General features: G+C 40.4%; 1 protein-coding gene across 1 annotated transcript; it reads left to right on the top strand.

Annotated features, from left to right (window-relative positions):
* The first annotated feature begins 1,755 nt into the window (after positions 1-1,755).
* sult1st6 (sulfotransferase family 1, cytosolic sulfotransferase 6) lies at positions 1,756-17,873 on the top strand. Its single transcript, XM_051915210.1, has 7 exons — positions 1,756-2,372; positions 14,621-14,749; positions 14,877-14,974; positions 15,198-15,324; positions 15,583-15,677; positions 15,814-15,994; positions 17,305-17,873. Exons 1-7 carry the CDS (start codon positions 2,189-2,191, stop codon positions 17,421-17,423), a joined length of 933 nt encoding a protein of 310 aa, XP_051771170.1. The 5' UTR covers positions 1,756-2,188; the 3' UTR covers positions 17,424-17,873.
* The last annotated feature ends 1,717 nt before the right edge of the window (positions 17,874-19,590 follow it).

Raw genomic sequence — 19,590 nt, 5'->3', positions numbered from 1 at the left:
AAAAATAAAAAAAAGAGAGAAGAGACAAGCAGACAGCACAAAAATTAATCGACTCACAGCCACACAGCCTTTAGTTTAAATCAACTGCAAATAAAATTAATAATCGCTTAAACAACTCCAAAAACAGCATTACCATGTTCACTTATTAAAAACCCATTTGGCTTTATTTCTTTCATATGGTATATATACAAAAGTTGATGAAATCTGTTTGCAGTCACCATTATGGTGATTAGTGTTACCTTTAGTTGGCCACTTGGCCATTGACATTAGTCAAATTAATTTTCTTTTAGCAATTTTTGAAAGTGCATGCTATCACTATTTTCTACAATATTTCATGCTCCTGTCCTGACTGCAATGACATACCTTTTACTATGTGCACTTTTTGTAATCAGTGATTAGTTAAGTCTTTAAAAACAGCAACTTTCAATTTTGAACTTTGATTGTCAAGTTGTTATTAACTGTACTGTTGAAAGAGCTCTTCTCATAACCATGTTATTGAACAAACTGCTTATGCTTTTATTTGCCATTTTTCTTTTTCATATCTCTAAATGTTGTTGTTTTGCAATATACATAAGCTCTTTTTTAAATGATTTTAACTGATTTGTGTACAGATTCTTTGAAACAGGAGACAAATCCGTTGATCCTTTGAAACGTTTTACCAGTGTGATTTTTATTATGCAAAACTGTATGACATTGATTGAATTTTCAGTTTCAGTATATATATTTTTTTTTTCAGATATCATTATTGGATAAATGTGTTCATAATCAGAAGTATCTCACAAAGGGCAAAAATGTTCAAATGATTGTAGTTAATAAGGCACTAGATGATTCATGATCTACATACATTAAAAGGTTAGAAGACTTAAACGTTTTTGGGTTTTATTGAATTATTTATTTATTTTGTACATAATGAGCAAGTCAAATGAATGAGAACAGAGTTTGTACAGTATGTGTTTGTAGTTGGTCTTGTGGGTTTCCTGTGTGGCTAAACTGTGTGGGGAGTTTGACGTTTTCTACATTCCCTGTGGCTAGTGTCTGCCTAGCTCATAACCTGTAGTACAAAGTTAACCCATGCCCGATGAGGGAGTATCTGTAAGTGGACGCTCTTGATTTGTAGATGTTATTTACACGTAAGTTAATATTAAACAGGAGGTTGAAACACTATCATTTATGATATTTAGTCTTTCTTTGGTTTAGTTAACATTTCTTATTAGGCCTGTGTCTTGCAGTAGCAACATCATTTTAATTACAGCAGTACATGAAGCAAAGGGAAATTATGTTAAAATACAGCAAAAAAAAAAAACAAAAAAAAAAAACAATTATAATCTATGATGTATAAAAAAAAACACCAGTTTTTTGCCCCATAGCCATACATAGGATAAACAGGTATAGGAAATGGATGGGTGGATTTCAAACAAATATTTATCGCTTAATGCCAGACAAATGTTTTATCTAAATTTACCACATTTTACTGAATATGAACTGCTTAGTTTTGCTTCGGGTTATACACTGAAATTTAGTTTTCTAAATGGTCACATAAATCATTTGAGTAATTTTTTTTTTTTTTTTTTACTGAGTTTAGTGTAATTCTAAGTACTTTAAGATGAAATCTGGTCTGTCCACTTTTTCCATTTAAAGTGATACTTGTCAGACACTCCCTTGAACTCAGATTAACAGTTAAGATAACATTGCTGAAAGTTTGGAATTCAGCCCTGGCTGTCCAAGAGTTATATAAGTGCACTGCACTTTGGGAAGTTATTACAGTAACTCCCAAAGAGTAGAAAGAAATATAGAGACACAGTTAGAAAAAGGAAATATAGGCTGAGAAAGAGCACCAAAAATCACAAGAATACTGATAATAAGAATGCTAAAAGTCTAGAAGAAAGAAACTTTAGACAGCAAACAGAACATAACAATTCAAGGAGGTTAAGCAAACAACAATTAACTTTAGGAGTAGGCAAAGACAGTGTAGGGGTCAATGTGTAGATTTAATGCTACTAAGCCAAGGTTCATTTAAGATAAAAACATAGGTGCCATTTCAAAAGCAGAGCCTAAACATAAAGGAACAAGACAGGAACACAAAACTTCAACTTCAAGGCAAAAAGATTTCAGAGTAAAGAGGGAGGAAAACTTCAGAAAGCAGGACTAAAAAGAATAAGAGGATATTCCAGAGGACGTTTTTGTGGCGATGGAAAAGGAACAGCTAAGCTATGAAGAAGCCATTAGGAGGGCAGGTGATGCTATTCATCGCTTTCCTCTAATAGATGTTCAAGGTGTCCCTCTCATGAGCACCATTGCTGACAACTGGAAATCAATCTGGGAATTTTGTCCTGACCCATCAGACCTACTCATCTCTACTTACCCTAAAGCAGGTAAAAAAAAACAACAACAACAAAAAACTTGCTAATCATCCTAAAGTCAAGTGCTTTTTAATTTGCATGTACTTTATGACTAGACTACACTTTATACTGTGTACTTTGTACTCTCTGTCGATACCATTTGAGCTATGGATTTAAAGAAACAGTCCACCCAAAATTAAAATTCCCTTTCGAATGGGAACTTGTGCTGCATCCCCTAGAGGGCGCTCATGAGTCTAAACATGACAATGAGCTTGACATTGGCCGGCAACAGCCGTCACTACAGGTAAGACCATGATAAAAGGGCACCTGTGAAAAACGTGATCCTCTTCTTGTCTTCAGGAGTCTGTTTGTTTGAATGTGTGTCTAAGGCGATTATTATGGCTAGCACAAGTGCTAAGAGCTTTATAAATGTGCATTATGTGCCTTGGCAAGGAGCATGCATGCTCAGTCCTTGAGGGGGCTCATTGTGTGCATTGTGAGAGTTTCTCTATGAAGAAACTTCGCTCTCGTTTGTCCCTTTTCTCAAAGGAATTGGGATAATCATCTGTGCCTCGCAGTTCAGGACCTGCTGCAGCCGAGGCGAGTAGGAGACTGAAATTGTGGGGCTTGCAAATGGAGCTGGCCGACAAATTCGAGAAAGGTATGCATATTTCTCATTCTTTGGTGGCTGATGAGGGCGAGCTGCTGGATCAGGATGATGTGTTATTGCTCACATCGTCTGATCCAGCAGCAAGCGTGCTCCTGGCTTCAAGCCAAGATGAGCAGGACGAGGCTGTTGAGCGCGTAGATGTGTCTGAGTGCTCTCAGCACGCCTGCCCCGCATACGACGAGCTGCTGGAAGTTATGTCCCATGCTACTGACAGATTAGATCTGCCGTGGAAACGCGAGTAGAGTCAGTTCGTGCGCAGCTGTTTGGACGAGTGTTTTTTTTTTTTTTTATCGGGACATAACCGCCCAGCTTGTACGAGCCTTCCCTTTTTCCCTGATCTCCATGCTGAAGTGGAGAGATCTTGGGGAAAGCCTTTTTCTGCCTGCATTCATCTTTTTCAGCATGCAGCATGCTGATGTGGAAGGAATGCAGAAACATGGTTATGTGTCGATGCCTCCAACTGAAGAGACACTGGCTAGCTATTGATGGGTGAGGCATACACATTGAAGGCTCCATCTCTGCCAACTAAGCCGCTGTGTGTTACATCTCACTTAAATGGGTCAGGCTGGTGAAGCTTTGCACACAATGGCTGTTTTGCAAGCCTACCAAGCCGACCTGCTGAAGGACCTGGACCAGGATCAGGGGCTCCCCTGAGGCGGTAGAGGAGCTGCTCCACACCACAGATTTAGCTCTCTGTGCCACTAAACAAACTGCTGGAGAGACATCTCTGGGTGAAAGAGAAAAACTTTCTCCTCAGTGTGCCGGTTTCGTTTCTGAACTTTTCAGCACATCTGTTGAGACAGTGGTCAGGAAGTTTAGGGAGGCGAAGGCGCGCTCTGCAGCTTTTAAGACCTTCATACTGGTCCAGGCCTGCGCCGCAAGCCTCTAAGGGGTCTGACTTGTCCCAGTCCGAGAACCGCAGACAAGATCAGAAGGCTAGCACTGCCTCTCATGCTCCCCCTCCTTCGGGGGGTACAGCGCGGAGGAGGCGTGAAGCCAAAGAGAGAGAGAAAGAACTTCTTAGGGAAGTGATCCCGAGTAAACGCGTTCAGCGTTCTAGGGTCCCCGAGGCTAAATAACATCTGCCCCCCTTCCATCCCCTGACTGAGGTCAGGTGGGGTGTTTTGGAGGCTCTGACACATGTTTACACCAGGCCCCTGAAGCTGGGCCGATGATGTTTTTGGCAGTTTGTCATTAATATCAACATCTGCCTTAATGATGGTTTGCACAGGTGGATGGTTGTGAATATGCTGTCTGGCGCCTGGCAGTTTACTGAGTTTTTAGGCTCGCTCTCTGAGCCTCCTTAGTTACTGCCTCTACTTGGAGCGTTGTTAGGCCTACTCTCGGTATAGAGAGTCACTTTATAGAGGCCTTCGCTCTGCCTGGATAGCTATATCAAGTAGTTAGGCTCTTTGCAAGCCTCCTCGGTAAGCTGTCCTGGTTGTTGGACGTAGTTAGGCCTGCTCTCACTTAGAGAGTCATCATGCTGAGACCTCTGTCCTCAGAGTTCATTCAGGCAGTAGAGTTGAGTTGTTAGGTTCTCTGCGAGCCTCCTCGGCCACTGTTTGTGTTTGGAAGTGTTGGTAGGCTGAGGCTTCTGCCTTCTATGAGCTCCGCTGGGATAGCATTCCTAGTGTAGGCTCTCTGTGAGTCTCTTTGAAAGCTGTCCTGAGTATTGGGCGTTGTTAGACTTCCTCTCATTTAGGAGTCACTATATTTAGGCCTCTACCTCTAGAGCTTGACCAGGTAGTGTTGCCAAGTTGTTAGGCTTTCTTGAGCCTGGAGAGTTTCGGCTGAGGCCTCCACTCCTCAAGGCTCTGCCTTGGGGCAGCAGTATTATGTTGTTAGGTGCTCTATGTGCCTCCTTGGTTACTATTTGTAGTGTGGGATGTAGCAGGCCTCCTCTGGTTTTAGTTCTTCAGTTGAGGCCTCCATCCTTAGAGCTTGACTGGGTATTAGTTGTTAGGCTCCTTTGAGTCTCCTTAGCTACTGCTTAATTTTGAACATTGCTAGGCCCTTTCTAACTAAGTTTTGTTTCTGAGGCCTCCGTTCATCCAGAGCTCAGCTTGAATAGCAGTTCTGAGTCATTAGGCTTTTTTTGGCTCCTTGGAAGCTGTCCTGAGCAAAGAACATTGTTAGGCCTCCTCTTGTTTCAGAGAGTCATCTTGCTGAGGCCTCTGTTCTTAGAGCTAGGTTATGCAGTAGCTAGGTTATGCAGTTGCAGGGAATCAGTCATGATAGCCGCTTGCGTGTACCTTGGGATGGGGACTCCTTTGATTCTTGAACTTAAGTCAGACACTTAGGCACTTCGGCATGGCGGCATGGGAATTCCGTTCCCCATAGTGCCCTCTAGGGGACACAGCACAAGTCCCCTTTTGAAAGGGAACATCTTAGGTTACGCATGTAACCATGGCTCCCTGAGAAGGGGAATGAGACACTGCATCCTTCAGACAAGAAGCGGATGATGTTTTTCACAGATGCCCTTTTATTCTCACAGTCAGTGATGTCATCGGCTATCGCCGGCCAATATCAAGTTCATTGTTGTGTTTAGACTCATGCTTCAGACACCAGCATGACAGAGGCATTCCCCCCATAAGCGCCCTCTATGGGACGCAGCATTCCGTTCCCCTTCTAAGGGAACAATGGTTACATGCGTAACCTGAGACGTTCTTTCATCATTAACTTACCCTTAATATGAATGAATATCTGTCTTCTGTTGTGGGAATACAAATTTAAGAATCTGTTTAAGATGTCCTGACATAATCTCACATGAAAAACGAATGTGAACTACATTATATATGGCATTCAAGGTGAACGTAATGGCATTGGTTTAATTTCATGAACATACTTTTCTCTTCAAAGCATGCACAATATGTACATACGGACACATGAACATGAACCTTTTTTTCCCAGTTCAAGATTTAACAGTCCCCTTTATGGTATAAAGTGCATCCACCTGTTTATAAATTCAGTCTCTGCACAGGCTTGCATAGTCTCCCTGAGTGGGATACTGTGGCTGACTGTGACTGCTGTACATGCCCTGATGAGATGGCATCTGTAAGATCAGCATGTGTCTGTGTAGGTGCATTTTGTGTCAAGGTATTCCCTTGAAATCCATAAGATCCATGCATTCAGGATCTACTGTGCATTCTGGTGTTGCGGAAGGAGTGTGCTCCTTCTGAAGGTGACAACGGTTTCTCCTGATCAGCTTTCCTTCTGGCATTTCCACTACATAAGACCTTGGTGTGGAAAAATAACCTTGAATGGTCCCCTGGTTGGTCCAGGCTTTTTGTCCATCCACTCTGACACAGACAACGTCTCCTTGTCTTAATACTGGCAAGTTTCTTATTCCATTTCGGCGATTGTGGAAGAATGTTTGTTTACCTTTTTTAATGTTTTGTTTACCAGGGCATCAGCATTTCTGACTTTTTCATCTTCTGGCCAGGCAGGTTTCAGGTTCTCTTCCAGTGTAGGGAGTGTGGTTCTAATACCCCTTCTCATGAGTAGTTCTGCTGGGCTGAACCCAGTGGACACTGATGTGGCTCCCTGTAAGACATGAGAGCCAGCAGGGGGTCTTTCTGTCTCTGAATGTTCTTGACCACCTGTACAGCTCTCTCCGCATGGCCATTGCTCTGTGGAACGTGTACACTTAAAGTAACATGAGCAAAGACGTATTGAGAACTGAAGTCTCTGAATTCTTTACTAGAAAACTGTGGGCCATTGTAACTCCGGTGGCGCAACTTCCGGTGGCGCTGCACTGCAAGCAACACGGACTCTCACGCTTCAACTCACCTGATACAATTTAATAGATATTGTGTGTTTCTTAATGGACTATTTGTGTTTTATATGCGTTTTTAATACTTGGGATTAGAACTAAGTATTTTATTATATTATTTTATTGTTATTTTACTGTCTGGCTCCTGATGTCAATACGCATGGCGGTCCAAAGACAGTTACTCGTTTAGATCCTAATCTTGGTTCTCGTGACTATGGTTTGTCACACACATCCTATAACATCTTGCAACAGCGGGACGCCTATTATATACACCAGAGATGCTCTTTTGCTGCTTCAGTTCTCTGCACCAACTATGGCAGTGGACCTGCCGGGCTTGCCGCTCAACGTGAGAAGGCCGCTGGTGAAAAGACGCCAAAGGAGAAGAAGCCAAAGAGGTGGCATTCGCCAGCATCTACGGCGTCGATGGAATAGACCGCCCTTGCCGGGCATAATTTTAAGCAACGTAAGATCTCTTAAGGCCTTATGGTGCTTACGGAAACGTGGCTGCACCTGGATTTGGCCAGCTCGCAGTTTGAGGTGGATGGCTTCTCCTTGGTTCGGGCAGATCGTTCGGCAGCATCAGGCAAGAATCGAGGTGGAGGTGTGTGCGTGTTTGTGAATGAAGGTTGGTGTACCCAGTTCACAGTTAGATCCATAGTACGCAACACTGATATTGAACTGCTCTGCTTGAGTATGAGACCCTTTTATCTACCAAGGGAGTTTGGAAATGTCATCATTTGTGGGATTTATGTTCCACCTTCTGGTAACGCAAGAGCAGCAGAGCAAATAAATGACTGTGTTCAACAACAACTCCAACGCACACCTAGTGCACTTGTTTTTATATTGGGTGATTTTAACCATTGTAAACTGGAACTGTTACTACCTGGTTTTGAGCAATATGTTAAGTGTTGTACAAGAGATAATAGAATCCTGGGTAAATGCTATGGGAATGTTAACCCTTTCAAGCGTGAGTTTAAAATATTCTAACTGACGCCCCAGAGTGAGTTTTTTTAAGGCGACTGTTATTTTAGAACGTTTGTCCTTATTGTTTCCATGGCGACGCGTCTTGCATGTCACGAGCGCTGAACGCAGCCACAATAACACTGTATGACAGATGGATCGCTAATATTTGTTTTTTCTTTTTTATTTAAATATTCGCAAACTTGCTTACCATGTCATCAACTATCTGATATTCCGATTCTCAAATATGTGTAAGTGAGTGTTTTGTCGTTTTAAAACCTTTATAAATGATCTTTATCTTGATCTATAATGCGAGATAGGCGCCGCCATCTTAGTTTGCGCTGCAGTTCACAGAGTCCTGTCAGTCGGATTTACAGAACGTGAATTCATCAGTTTCTCCTGAAATATATGCAAGTAAGTGGCTGGTGAACTGGAAGAATAATAGAGTAAACTTTATAGTTACTTAGGCAAATTATGTGTATCTGATATGAATAAATGTCGGCAAATTATATTTGAATGGATTGTTATTGCTGCTTCCACTGATGTCTGACATCATTGTGTATTTTATAAACTCTAAATGTATCGTTTTACTGGTGCTTATGCGTATTTAAATGTCTGAAACCTTAAAAGAAACATTATGTGGCTGAAAACACTGCATAGCTGTGATATATGACAAGAGCTGCGCACGTCCGTCTCACAGCCAAAGCGCGAAAGCACAGTTTGAATCTGGCAGTTATGTGACGTCACTGAACTTTCTAAATCCCATATGTGGGACCGTACGCCCAGGGGCACAGAAATAAAAATCCCATATGTGGGACTGTACCGCTCAAAGGGTTAAAAAGGCTTATGTTGCAAAATCAAGGCCCCCATTAGCAAGTTCAGATCATAACACAGTTTATCTTATTCCAACGTACAGAACAGTTTTGAGGAGCTCTAAACCTGTTGTTAAAAATGTGCAGGTGTGGTCGGAAAATAGTATCGAATCTTTGAAGGTCTGTTTCTTATGTACTGATTGGGACATTTTTGATAGTGCTGATCTAGATAAAACCACGGAAGTTATAACTGACTATGTAAACTTTTGCACGGATAATGTGGTTACTAAGAAGCAGGTTACTATCTATCCAAATAATACATTTTATATTACTAAGGAGATAAAGCATTGTATTAATAGAAAAAAAAAAAGCTTTTTTTTTTTTTTTTTGAGTTCTATAATTACTTCTGACCAAGGGGACAACAGGCTGTTAATTGACTCTAATTATGTCCAGTCATTATTTAAACAGATATGTCCAAAGAAATCTGCCGGCCCCGAAGGTATCTCCTCCTATTTATTAAAAGTTTGTGCAGAGGAATTGTCCCCGGTCTGGTGCTCTATATTTCAAAGGTCCATTGACTCCAAAGTAGTACCAGCAATTTGGAAAAAGTCTCTTATTATTCCTGTACCAAAAACTGTTCGCCCCTTGGAGAATAATGATTTTAGACCAATTGCTCTCACATCAGTAGTAATGAAGTGTTTTGAAAAGTGTATGGTTTCAATGTTAAGAACAGATGTTAATAACCAATTAGATCCACTTCAGTTCGCTTATAGGAAAGGCAGAGGAACGGGTGATGCTATCAACAGCTTGATGCATTTGGTTCTAAATCACCTGGAGGATTAAGATGCTTACGCTCGACTGCTTTTTATTGATTTTAGCTCAGCATTTAATACTATCCAACCACATGTTTTAATTAAAAAAACTAAACCAGTTAGGCGTGAATCCTGTAATCATACAGTGGTACTATTCCTTTTTAACAGTTAGAACTCAGAGAGTCAAAGTAAACGATAGTCTGTCTCAAGTGAAATACTGTAGTACTGGTGTTCCACAGTGCTGTGTAAGCTCACCAGTTCTTTTTACACTGTACACTAATGAGTGCTCTAACAGGCACCCACAGAACTACATTCTGAAGTATTCTGATACAGCTATCCTAAGTTTATTCAAAAAGCAAGACTCTCTTTCTATTTATTATTCTGAGATTACGTCATTTATCAATTGGTGTGATGCTAATTTCTTAAAAGTGAACACAAAGAAAACAGGAGATCATCTTTGACCCCAAGGGTATCGGAGAGCATACGTCGGTATTTGTTCACAATCAGGAAATAGCACAGGTGCAATCTTACAAGTATCTAGGTGTGTATATAGATAAATCCCTTACATGGGACATGCATGTTCATTGGGTCTGTGAACGACTTTCACAAAGATTATGTTTCCTACGTAGATTGTGGTTTTATGGTGTTATGCTGCTTTTTTATCAATCTGTATTAGAAAGTGTCATCAGGTATGGCATGTCTACTTGGTACGGAAACCTCAATGTAAAATCTAAAACAAAGATACAAGGTATCATACGAACTGCTATGAAACTGATTGGGCAAAAAGACTATCTTAGCATCCAGTCTCTTTTTGAACTATATACACTGAGAGAGGCTAAAAGGATTCTAAGTGATCCTTCCCATGTACTATACTCTAGCTACGAACTATTACCCTCTGGGAGAAGGCACAGGATTCCACGATGCAAACTGAACGAATGAAAATTCGTTTGTGGCGGTATCTATCAAGTTGCTAAATCTGGAGCAGTGACACTTATCTTTATGTGCTAGTGTATTGGATGTATATTTATTGCATGTATTGTGTGTATATATTTTTTAGGTGTACCAGGTGATGTTGGAATGTTTTGAGTCCACTCCAAATTTCCCTACTAGGGACAATAAAGTATATTTCATTCAACTCACGTGCGATCACGAAACGGGCAAAGGTGGCTTTTTTAGTTTTCCAATCACTTGGGTGGTAGAGGGAGCAGGAAGTATCTCAGTGTATCTGGAGTAGTAATCTGATATTACCTGGTAATGCCATTTATTATGTTCGTACAGGTTGCGCTATTTTCTCCCAGGACCCACAGAGTAATTCACTTGGAATCAACGGTTCCTTTTGTTGTGCTGCCCTTGTTTTGATGCAGTATGAGCACTGCTGCACATGCTGTTTAATGTCCTGTGAGATGTAAGGCCACCAGACTGCCTGGAAAGCCCTTTCACAACACCTGTGTAGGCCTTAATGACCATCATGGATTCTATCCAGGATTTCCTTCCTCATAGAGGTAGGAATAACTATATGTTTGCCTCTCACGACTAAGCCTTAGAACTCAGACAGCTCTCCTCTCACCTGAAAATACTTTTGGATGGCCTCAGGCAAGCTTGCTGCATACTCTGGCCAGCCATTCCTAACAATCCAGAGGACTGACTGCAGCTGACTGTCTGATTCTGTGTTCTTCCTGATTCGCTCCATTTTCTGTGAAGTTGCTGAGAGGTTATTGACAACAGAAGCAATGTATGCATTTACCTCATTGTGGTTGTCCATGCTCTCTTTGGTGTGGTCTGGGCCCCTTGATAGAGCGTCAGCTACGGCCAGGGTTTTCCCGGGAGCATACTCTGCAATGCAACTGTACTGCATTAATCTCATTAAGAGCCTCTGGCACCTGAATGGAACATTATCAAGATCTTTAATGTTGATGAGTGGGACAAGGGGTGATCTGTGATTAATTTGAAGCTGTCTAGCCCATACAGATATTTCATAACAGTTTGCAGGCCCAGACCCCCGCTAAACACTCCTTCTCTATTTGTGCATACCTCGTTTCAGCATCACTTAGGTGACCATACGGCTCAGTTCAGCTTTGACCTTGGTCAGAAGAGGAAGAGGTACACGGCATGATGCATTCACTGCATAGGGTTCAGCTCCTTCTTTCAAGCCGATTGTCACTAGATCTGTTATCAGCTTTCCTCCCTGCTGAAACACATCTTTTATTTCATTTACTCGATTTACAAGACCCATTTATGAGGATGACACACGGCTCAGCAGGTTATTTCCTTCTCTTCCTGGTAGTACATTCACAGGATTTGTTGCTGAAGCGGCAAAATCGCTGTTTCCATTCAGGCCATTCCGAGGGATTGTTAAAAGGCTCTGGAGGATTAAACTAGACAGGTTCACGCTGTACTCATTTCAACAACTTCTGACACCATGTCATGAAATAAGGGAGTACGCACTTATGTTTTTAACTGTTGCACATCTTTTTACTGAACTCTCTTAAGCGCCCCCAACTCTGTCCATTCTGCGCATGATCAACATTTAACCAAAACATCCACAACAACCAAAAAAAAAAGGCAAATACTTATAAGTCTATGACTGGATCATTATTGCTGGGGATGGGCTATGCAGTGTATATTAAATTGTCTTTGGTGTTTCCATGGTTTCTACAGAAGTAAAACCAGAAATCGAGAGTAACGTGGATATGACGTCATTGACAGGCGACGCAATGACACGGGATGGTACACTGGATAAAATACAGGTGGCGCTTTAACCGTAACTGAATATTGCCATGTAGATGTCTTCAGGCCAGGACTATTATCAAACATGTGAAGTTTGGAGCAGATCGGACATCGTATGCCTGAATTACAACAACTTCCTGTTTTGTGGCGTTAATCGCATACATTAGCACTTAGCAGAGTGTTGCATGATTTAACGTGTTTCTAGTATGTTTGGTACTTCGTGGCATATTGAAATGTGTTCCTGGGATTGAATTACAGTGTGAAGCATGCCATTTCCTGTTGCCAGCAGGTGACTAACTGAATATTGGCATATAGATGTCTTCAGGCCAGGACTCTTATCACACATGTGAAGTTTGGGGCAAATCGGACATTGTATGCCTGAGTTACAACAGCTTCCTCCTTCATGGCGAAACATCAGAATTTGTCAGGCCGCCACGGACACACCCTTCAGTGAAAACTCTAGATCTTTGCAATTTAACATCACAAAGTCCTTTAGATTAGACTGACCGAATATGACGTGATCTGATTAAAGCTCTAGGAATTCGTTAAAGTACAACGTCTGGAAATGGCAAAAACTGCAAAAATTTTGCAGAGAAAATTCAAAATATCTCACTTCCTGTTTGGGTTTGCACCCAACGACTTTTTTGTAGGTATTGGGCTGTTACATCTGTCTACCGAATTTCATACCTGTACATGAAACGTAGCGCGAGGAGCGCTTAATTGAAATTTTGTAGGTGGCGCTATCAAGCCATTTTGCCACACCTAATTCTGAAACCCATATCAGGTGTAAATTTTCACCACTTCTGATGCGTGTGCAAAGTTTCATGAGTTTTTGAGCACGTTTAGGCCCTCAAAAATACGATTCATTTCAGAGAAGAATAATAATTGACTGAGCAATTCCAATAGGGTCCTTACACCATCGGTGCTCAGGCCCTAAATAGATCAGATTTCAGTTTGTGCATTCTTTTTAGATTTCTTTTGGACCTGAGAACTTGGAAATATGGTGAAAAAATGTTTGTTTGTTTTTTTACTTAAATATAAATAATACTATAACAGGGATAATAAATCACAATGAAAATAAAAATAAACAAAGTCTTTTGTCTCTTTGGAATTAAATATAAGTGACATATTAGCTATGTGTTTCCCTTTTAACTCTTTCCCTGCTATTGACGAGTTATCTCGTCTTTTATGAGAAGCTTCCCTGGCATTGACTAGTTTTTCCGGCTTTCCGTGTTTTTACTGTTATACGGTAGGCGCTATTAAGCATCTCCTGAACAAGTGCAGTATCTCCAGATTAAATCACAGGCAAAGAAGAAGCCGAAATGAGCGATCTCACATGTAAGCAGACGCATATAAAAAATAACACAATCAGCATTTAACAGCATATAAATCAAAATCTGCCTAACGTTACTGAATGAGGACTGTGAAGCCTGGGGGCTGTTGACGAACTTGATCTAACGTTACTCCATCTGTGTTTTACATGTACATGAAGCTGGAATAAAACTGATTTTGTTGTTGTTGTTTAAAAGCAGAGGTTCTGTTCTTTCTTTTGATATATTGCATGTTCAGATATTCATACAATAAAATATTGTGGGGGGGGGCCATGAATCTTTTGTGAAAATGACCAGAAGCGATTGCTAGCAACTTTTTTTTTTTTTTTTTAACGGTTCTTTGGTGGGTTCTTTGGTAAATAAAGCTTCGCTGTTTGGTCCCTCTTCCATAGTTAATCTAATGTGTAGAGTAGTAACCTCCGTGTCTCTGATAAGCACGGCACAGCTGGTGCACCGCTGATGTAACTTTGTTTTCATTTTATGCAAGTTGCAACAGAAACACTCGGTGTAGCAGAGCCTTTACGATTAATTAACCGTGACTTTTTAAAACACGGCTAATCAAGAAATCGGTTAATCGGTTAATTGTGGGTCACATTAGTAAGGTTAAAAATATAAGAACTTAAATTAAACCCAATTTTTTTGGTTATACTACAATCACAAAATAAATGGGCAGCTGTTTCTTCAACAAGACAACAAAATGAGCAAGTTTAATCAATATCAAGATATTTACAGATAGATGAATTAAAACTGTCACCCATATCTTTTAAGTTGTTGCGCTTGCGCTTGTCGGTCACATGATAACGTCAACATGGCGAATGATGTCCGGATCGCATTCATACTCAACGAGATTAGTACCTACTCTTTTAGGCTCGTTAAGTAAGTACTTATTGAAATTAAGTACCTACTTATTGAGTAGGCGGTTTCGGACGCAGCCAGCGTCTCCAGAGCCCCCTGTACCTCCCTGGCATCCTGAACCAGCGCCGTCCTGGTGGCTCCCGGGCATTCTTTTTTTTTAACATTGTTATAATAATTTAGCATCATTTAGAGTAACATTGTTTTAATATATTAATAATTATTTATTCATTTAAATACTTTTAAGTCATCTTGCGGCCCACAGAAATTTGCTGAGGCCCCCTTGTGGGATCCAGCCCCCTGGTTGTAAACAACTGCTCTATTGTTTGTCTCTGTGTTAAGGCACAACCTGGACTCAAGAGATAGTGGATCTTCTGCTGCACAATGGAGATGCTAAGGTGTGCAAGAGAGCACCAACAGCTGTCCGTATTCCATTTCTGGAAATTTGCGCTCCTCCACCTATACCATCAGGTACACATTTCTATGCGTGCTTCATCTACACTTATCACAAGGTTTTTGTTAAATGAAGGATGTGTCAGTGCACCTTTGTCTACACCATTCATGTCTCACACATATTTATCTTTTATGCTTCATTTAGGGCTTGACTTAATTAGACAGATGAAACCACCGAGAGTCATCAAAACTCACTTGCCCATTCAACTAGTGCCTAAAGGATTCTGGGAAAATAAATGCAAGGTAATAATTCAATTAGAACAATAAAGTATACTTTTGATCATATCAAACACAAAGTCAAATTTGGGTTTATTTTCATTCCTCCTCTCCAAAGCAGAAGATAACAAAATGACCTGCCTCTAGAGTATACTGGTAAAAGAAGCCTTATGATGTTAAAACCCCTTGAACTGCCTCTAACCACAGAGTACCACAAATCATGTTCACTAGCTGCCCTGCTGTTTTCCAGGTCATCTATATGGCCCGAAATGCTAAGGATAACCTTGTAAGCTACTTCCACTTTGATCGTATGAATCTTACCCAGCCAGAGCCAGGACCTTGGGATGGATACATTCACAAGTTCATGAAGGGGCAATGTGAGATAAAACTACACATTTAAATAGATAATTCAGCCAAAAATGAATCCTGTCATCATCTATGTTGTTCCAAACCTGTGTGACTTTCTTTTTTCTGAGTACAATAATAAAGCAAATATTTTGACTAATGTTTCAACCATTTCAACTGAGACAGTGTTCCATTTTTTGTGGTGAACTATCCCACTACTATACAATAATGTAGAATGTAATGTTTAATCTGGAATCTTTGGTTACTCTGTCCTCTAATGTTTTTTACAGTAGGCTGGGGCTCTTGGTATGACCATGTAAAAGGTTACTGGAAGCAATGCAAAGAAAAGAATATTCTCTACGTGCTCTATGAGGACATGAAAGAGGTAGTTTTAGTGCAACATATCCTTTCAAGCTTTGCCCTTTTCCTTAAATTTGATTTAATTTCTCTTTTATTTTATGTCCTCTTCTTTTTTGGCTGACTTTCTTGTATCTCTGTTTTTCTTTTTTCCTCTCACCAAGAATCCTCTTAGGGAGATTAAGAGAATCATGCACTATCTGGACCTGTCTGTTTCTGAGGATGTCATAGAAAGGATTGTGCAGCTGACATCCTTCCAAGTCATGAAAGACAATCCAATGGCTAACTACTCCTACATCCCAAAACCTGTGTTTGATCAGTCCATTTCTGCCTTCATGAGAAAAGGTTCATATAAAACCATACTAGATATCCCTTATCCCTTACCATCACACCCCTATCTCTTAGGGGTGTGACGATAAACTTAGCTCACGATACAAGATGATACACGATATTGGGTTCACCAGAACGAGACGACATGCACGAGACAATGTTTTAATACTATAAGAAATTACTAGAAATGTCTTGTCTTGTCTTTGTAATTGACTGAAAGTCACAAAATGCAAAACAACGGTGCATTTTGAAATGTTTTAACTAATCTTCAGTTCTTCTTTCTGAATATGAATTATCATATGCAGTAAAAGACAAAACAATATAATGCAAGCACTGTAAAAGGGTTTGCTACAAACTCAATTCCATCATGCATTCCGTCAGACAACATTTCAACTTAACGAGAAATCATCATATTTTAATACTGTGAGATCTCGTGGCACGAGATCTCATCACACCCCTACTTATTAGATTATATTTATTCTTAATTATTTTAATTTTTAAATGTTTTTAGTTATAGAATGAAGAACAAGACCTAATATTGCCAAAATATAAGACTGGTGTAGCCCTTTTATGAGGCTCCCTGAGAGAGTTATCTCCCTGAGATACTGATATAGCCAATGCAGCATTATTTTTAGACTGTTAAGGAAAACATAGAGTAGACACTTAAATCCTGCTTATATGGCTGTTTAGCAAATACAAGGATATGAAATATTGATTTGATGTAAAATTATTTTTCTTGTAGATTAGCTGACAAGTAGTCCTTTGCAGCATAGAAAACAATCAACCTATAGCAAGATTAACATTTCAACAATATTACAGTTTTAATTTATTGTTGCAATCCAAGTTGTTTTCTATGTTAGCTAACATATTTAGCAAGAAAGCTAACACATCTTCCTGTGTTTAATGTTCTCTGTAGTTTGTTGTGGACAACAGTATAGAAACAAAGAGAAATCCAGCAAGGATTGAAGAGAGCTTAATTATTTGTCAAAAATATCGAAATTAGAAAGAAAAGAAATGAGAAAGAAATTAGTTAAAAAGGTTAATGATCAAGATGAAACAATCAACCAATCAGAATACATCCTTATCATACTGGCATGTCTTATACAATCCTACATCATAAGGGATTTAATCAGCAATCATCAAGGTAACAACTTCTATTTAAAAACACACCAGAGCCATATAATGCATTACAATACAACAGTAAAATATAGTTTAGCTGTCATTATACAAACATATGTGACAAGTATTCTGAGGATCAAGTAATAAGAAATGATATACATCATATTGTGTTCAAAATTAATGACTAAGTATGTTTGTTTTTACAGGAGAGGTTGGTGACTGGGTTAACCATTTCACCCCAGCTCAATCCAAGATGTTTGATGAAGACTACGCAAACCAAATGAGAGATGTAGACATTCCTTTCCGCTTTAACATCCCTGAATAATTTGTACAACATTAAATATATATGCAATATCACATACTACTCAACTAATCTTTCTGATTACAAAAATATGTATCACAGAAAATAATATTTTTTTAAGAGCAAATGAAATATCAGTATTTCTATAAAGGTTTTGGCATATATCAGACTTTGAGCAATATGCTTTTAGGCCCAGGCACTTAAATGTTATTAAATAAAGCTTGATTTATTTACAGTTAAGGTGGAAATAAAGAGCTAAAGTTAGCCATTGTTAAGTGAGGGACTGAGAAATAGAGAACATGATGGTGTCCAATTTAAGGTTATTTAGATTTTGTTATAACCATTTTTGAAATGTTGATATTATTATGCAGATTCTCTGTATTGTAATCTAACAATATGTAATGTTTTAAATTTACACAAACCAATAATAAACATACCATAAAACATCACATAATTAATCAAATCCATTAATAATGTTTGTTATGATTTTTTCCTCTCTAAAAATGATATTGCTTTTCGGAGGGTGATTCATTGATGACCTGGCTTTTGTTAGTTAAAACGATATTACTTAAGTCAAACACAAAGAAAAAAGGTAAAATTATGAGAGAGAGAGAAAGCATACTGATACAGACAAGTACAAAAGTACAAAAAAATTTGACTTGTCATGGGACTGAGACAGAAGATTATCTCAAATATGGGGAATACAGGTGTCACAACTGGTGGTTGTAGATGAGCACACGACGATGAAGATAAATGTCAAAGTAAAGTCTTTAATTGATAATCCACAAGGCAACACAGATCAAGGCAAGAGTAGCGCAACCACACGTATACTACATTGACGAGACCGGACAAACTCAAAGGAAATAGGGAGACTTAAATACAGAGGATTAACAAAGGGAAATATTAAGGGAACAGCGGAACAGAATGAGTAAATTAAATCAGTAACTATGGTAACAAATGAAGAACTCAGGGAAATGGTGAAGAAAGAAAACAAAGTCCAAACACAACAGAACTGTGACAGTACGCCCCCTCCCGGAAATGCGTGACCTCTCACCGACAGCTCGATGACAGGAGGACGCTTCGGTGGAGGACAGGAATCCGGGAGAGGTAACAACAGGAAGAATCAGGGTGGTGCAGATGGTGGGAGAAGCCCGGGGCAAGAGATGCCAGGTGGAATCCCAGAGTCCAGCCAGGGTGGAGATCCATAGCGGCGTCGAAGGAGGGAGAAGCCATGGCGGGGATTTCCTTGACGCAGCCATGGTGACGACTGATGGTGACAGTGCCAATGGTGGTGCACGGAGCCCTAGGTGCAGACAGAGAACCGATGGAAGCTAGGGGCCCCGAAGGCCATGACGGCGATGCAGCGACAACCCCCCGAAGTGAAACCAGGGTACAGGAGGACTGAGGCAGAACTAGAGCGACTGAGGGCCGAGGCGGAGTCTGAAGGAGGGCGGAGCCAGACGGAGCCATAGGGGTGGAGAGACGGAGTGCAGCGGATGGCTTGTGGTCTGTGGTGTAGGAAGGGCGATGTCTGACCCAGGCGGAGCCAGTGGTTTGAGGGAGCTCGGTGGAGCTGTGAGGCCGATGGTCCCTGGTGGAGCAGAGGGAGGAGCCAAGGCAAGGGAGTCAGAGTAATGAGGTGGACCGACAGGATCCAGGGGATCCACTCACCCAGGAGAAGCTGGCTCTCGAAAGGCCCGAGGTGGATCCACATCACAGATCTCCTTGAGGAACAGAGGGGTTGACAGGAGATAGTGCAGACTGAGTAGAAGGACTGGCTGAGGTCTGGAGAGGAGGCAGGAGAGGGAGGCTGGGTGGGATCCATAGATCTGGATATGAAGAGTTTAATTCGGGTGGGATCAGCAGGGGTAGAGGTTTACAGTGTTTCCCACAGGATTTTAGTGTAACGGTGGTGGGTGGACCTTGGTCCCTCTAGAGGGGTCCGGGAGCATGATGAAGTTAAATTCATCAATCTGGAGCAAAAAAAAAAAATTTGTTTTGTCCTAATTTCTATACTTAAAAGAGACAAACACATGAGCTTTTATTTTGACGGAAAACAAGTTTACAACAAAACGTGTCTCATTACAAATCTAGTGAAATGCTGTAATCATCAACTATGCAAAATCAAATGTAAAAATAATGCATAACTGGAGCCCACTACATTCCCAAATGCACTCTAAACTGAGCACAT

This window comes from Ctenopharyngodon idella, chromosome 12 (genome assembly GCF_019924925.1).
Source record: "Ctenopharyngodon idella isolate HZGC_01 chromosome 12, HZGC01, whole genome shotgun sequence".
NCBI classification, from domain to species: domain Eukaryota; kingdom Metazoa; phylum Chordata; class Actinopteri; order Cypriniformes; family Xenocyprididae; genus Ctenopharyngodon; species Ctenopharyngodon idella.
Note: the sequence above shows the minus strand (reverse complement) of the source record. Positions and strands in the feature narration are given on the sequence as shown.

Bases quoted from the DNA above. Each gene is read 5' to 3' on its own strand.
- sult1st6 (XM_051915210.1), top strand. From the start codon at position 2,189: ATGGAAAAGGAACAGCTAAGCTATGAAGAAGCCATTAGGAGGGCAGGT. The intron at 14,750-14,876 runs GTACACATTTCT...TGCTTCATTTAG, and splicing joins TCCTCCACCTATACCATCAG to GGCTTGACTTAATTAGACAG. The intron at 15,995-17,304 runs GTTCATATAAAA...TTGTTTTTACAG, and splicing joins TTCTGCCTTCATGAGAAAAG to GAGAGGTTGGTGACTGGGTT.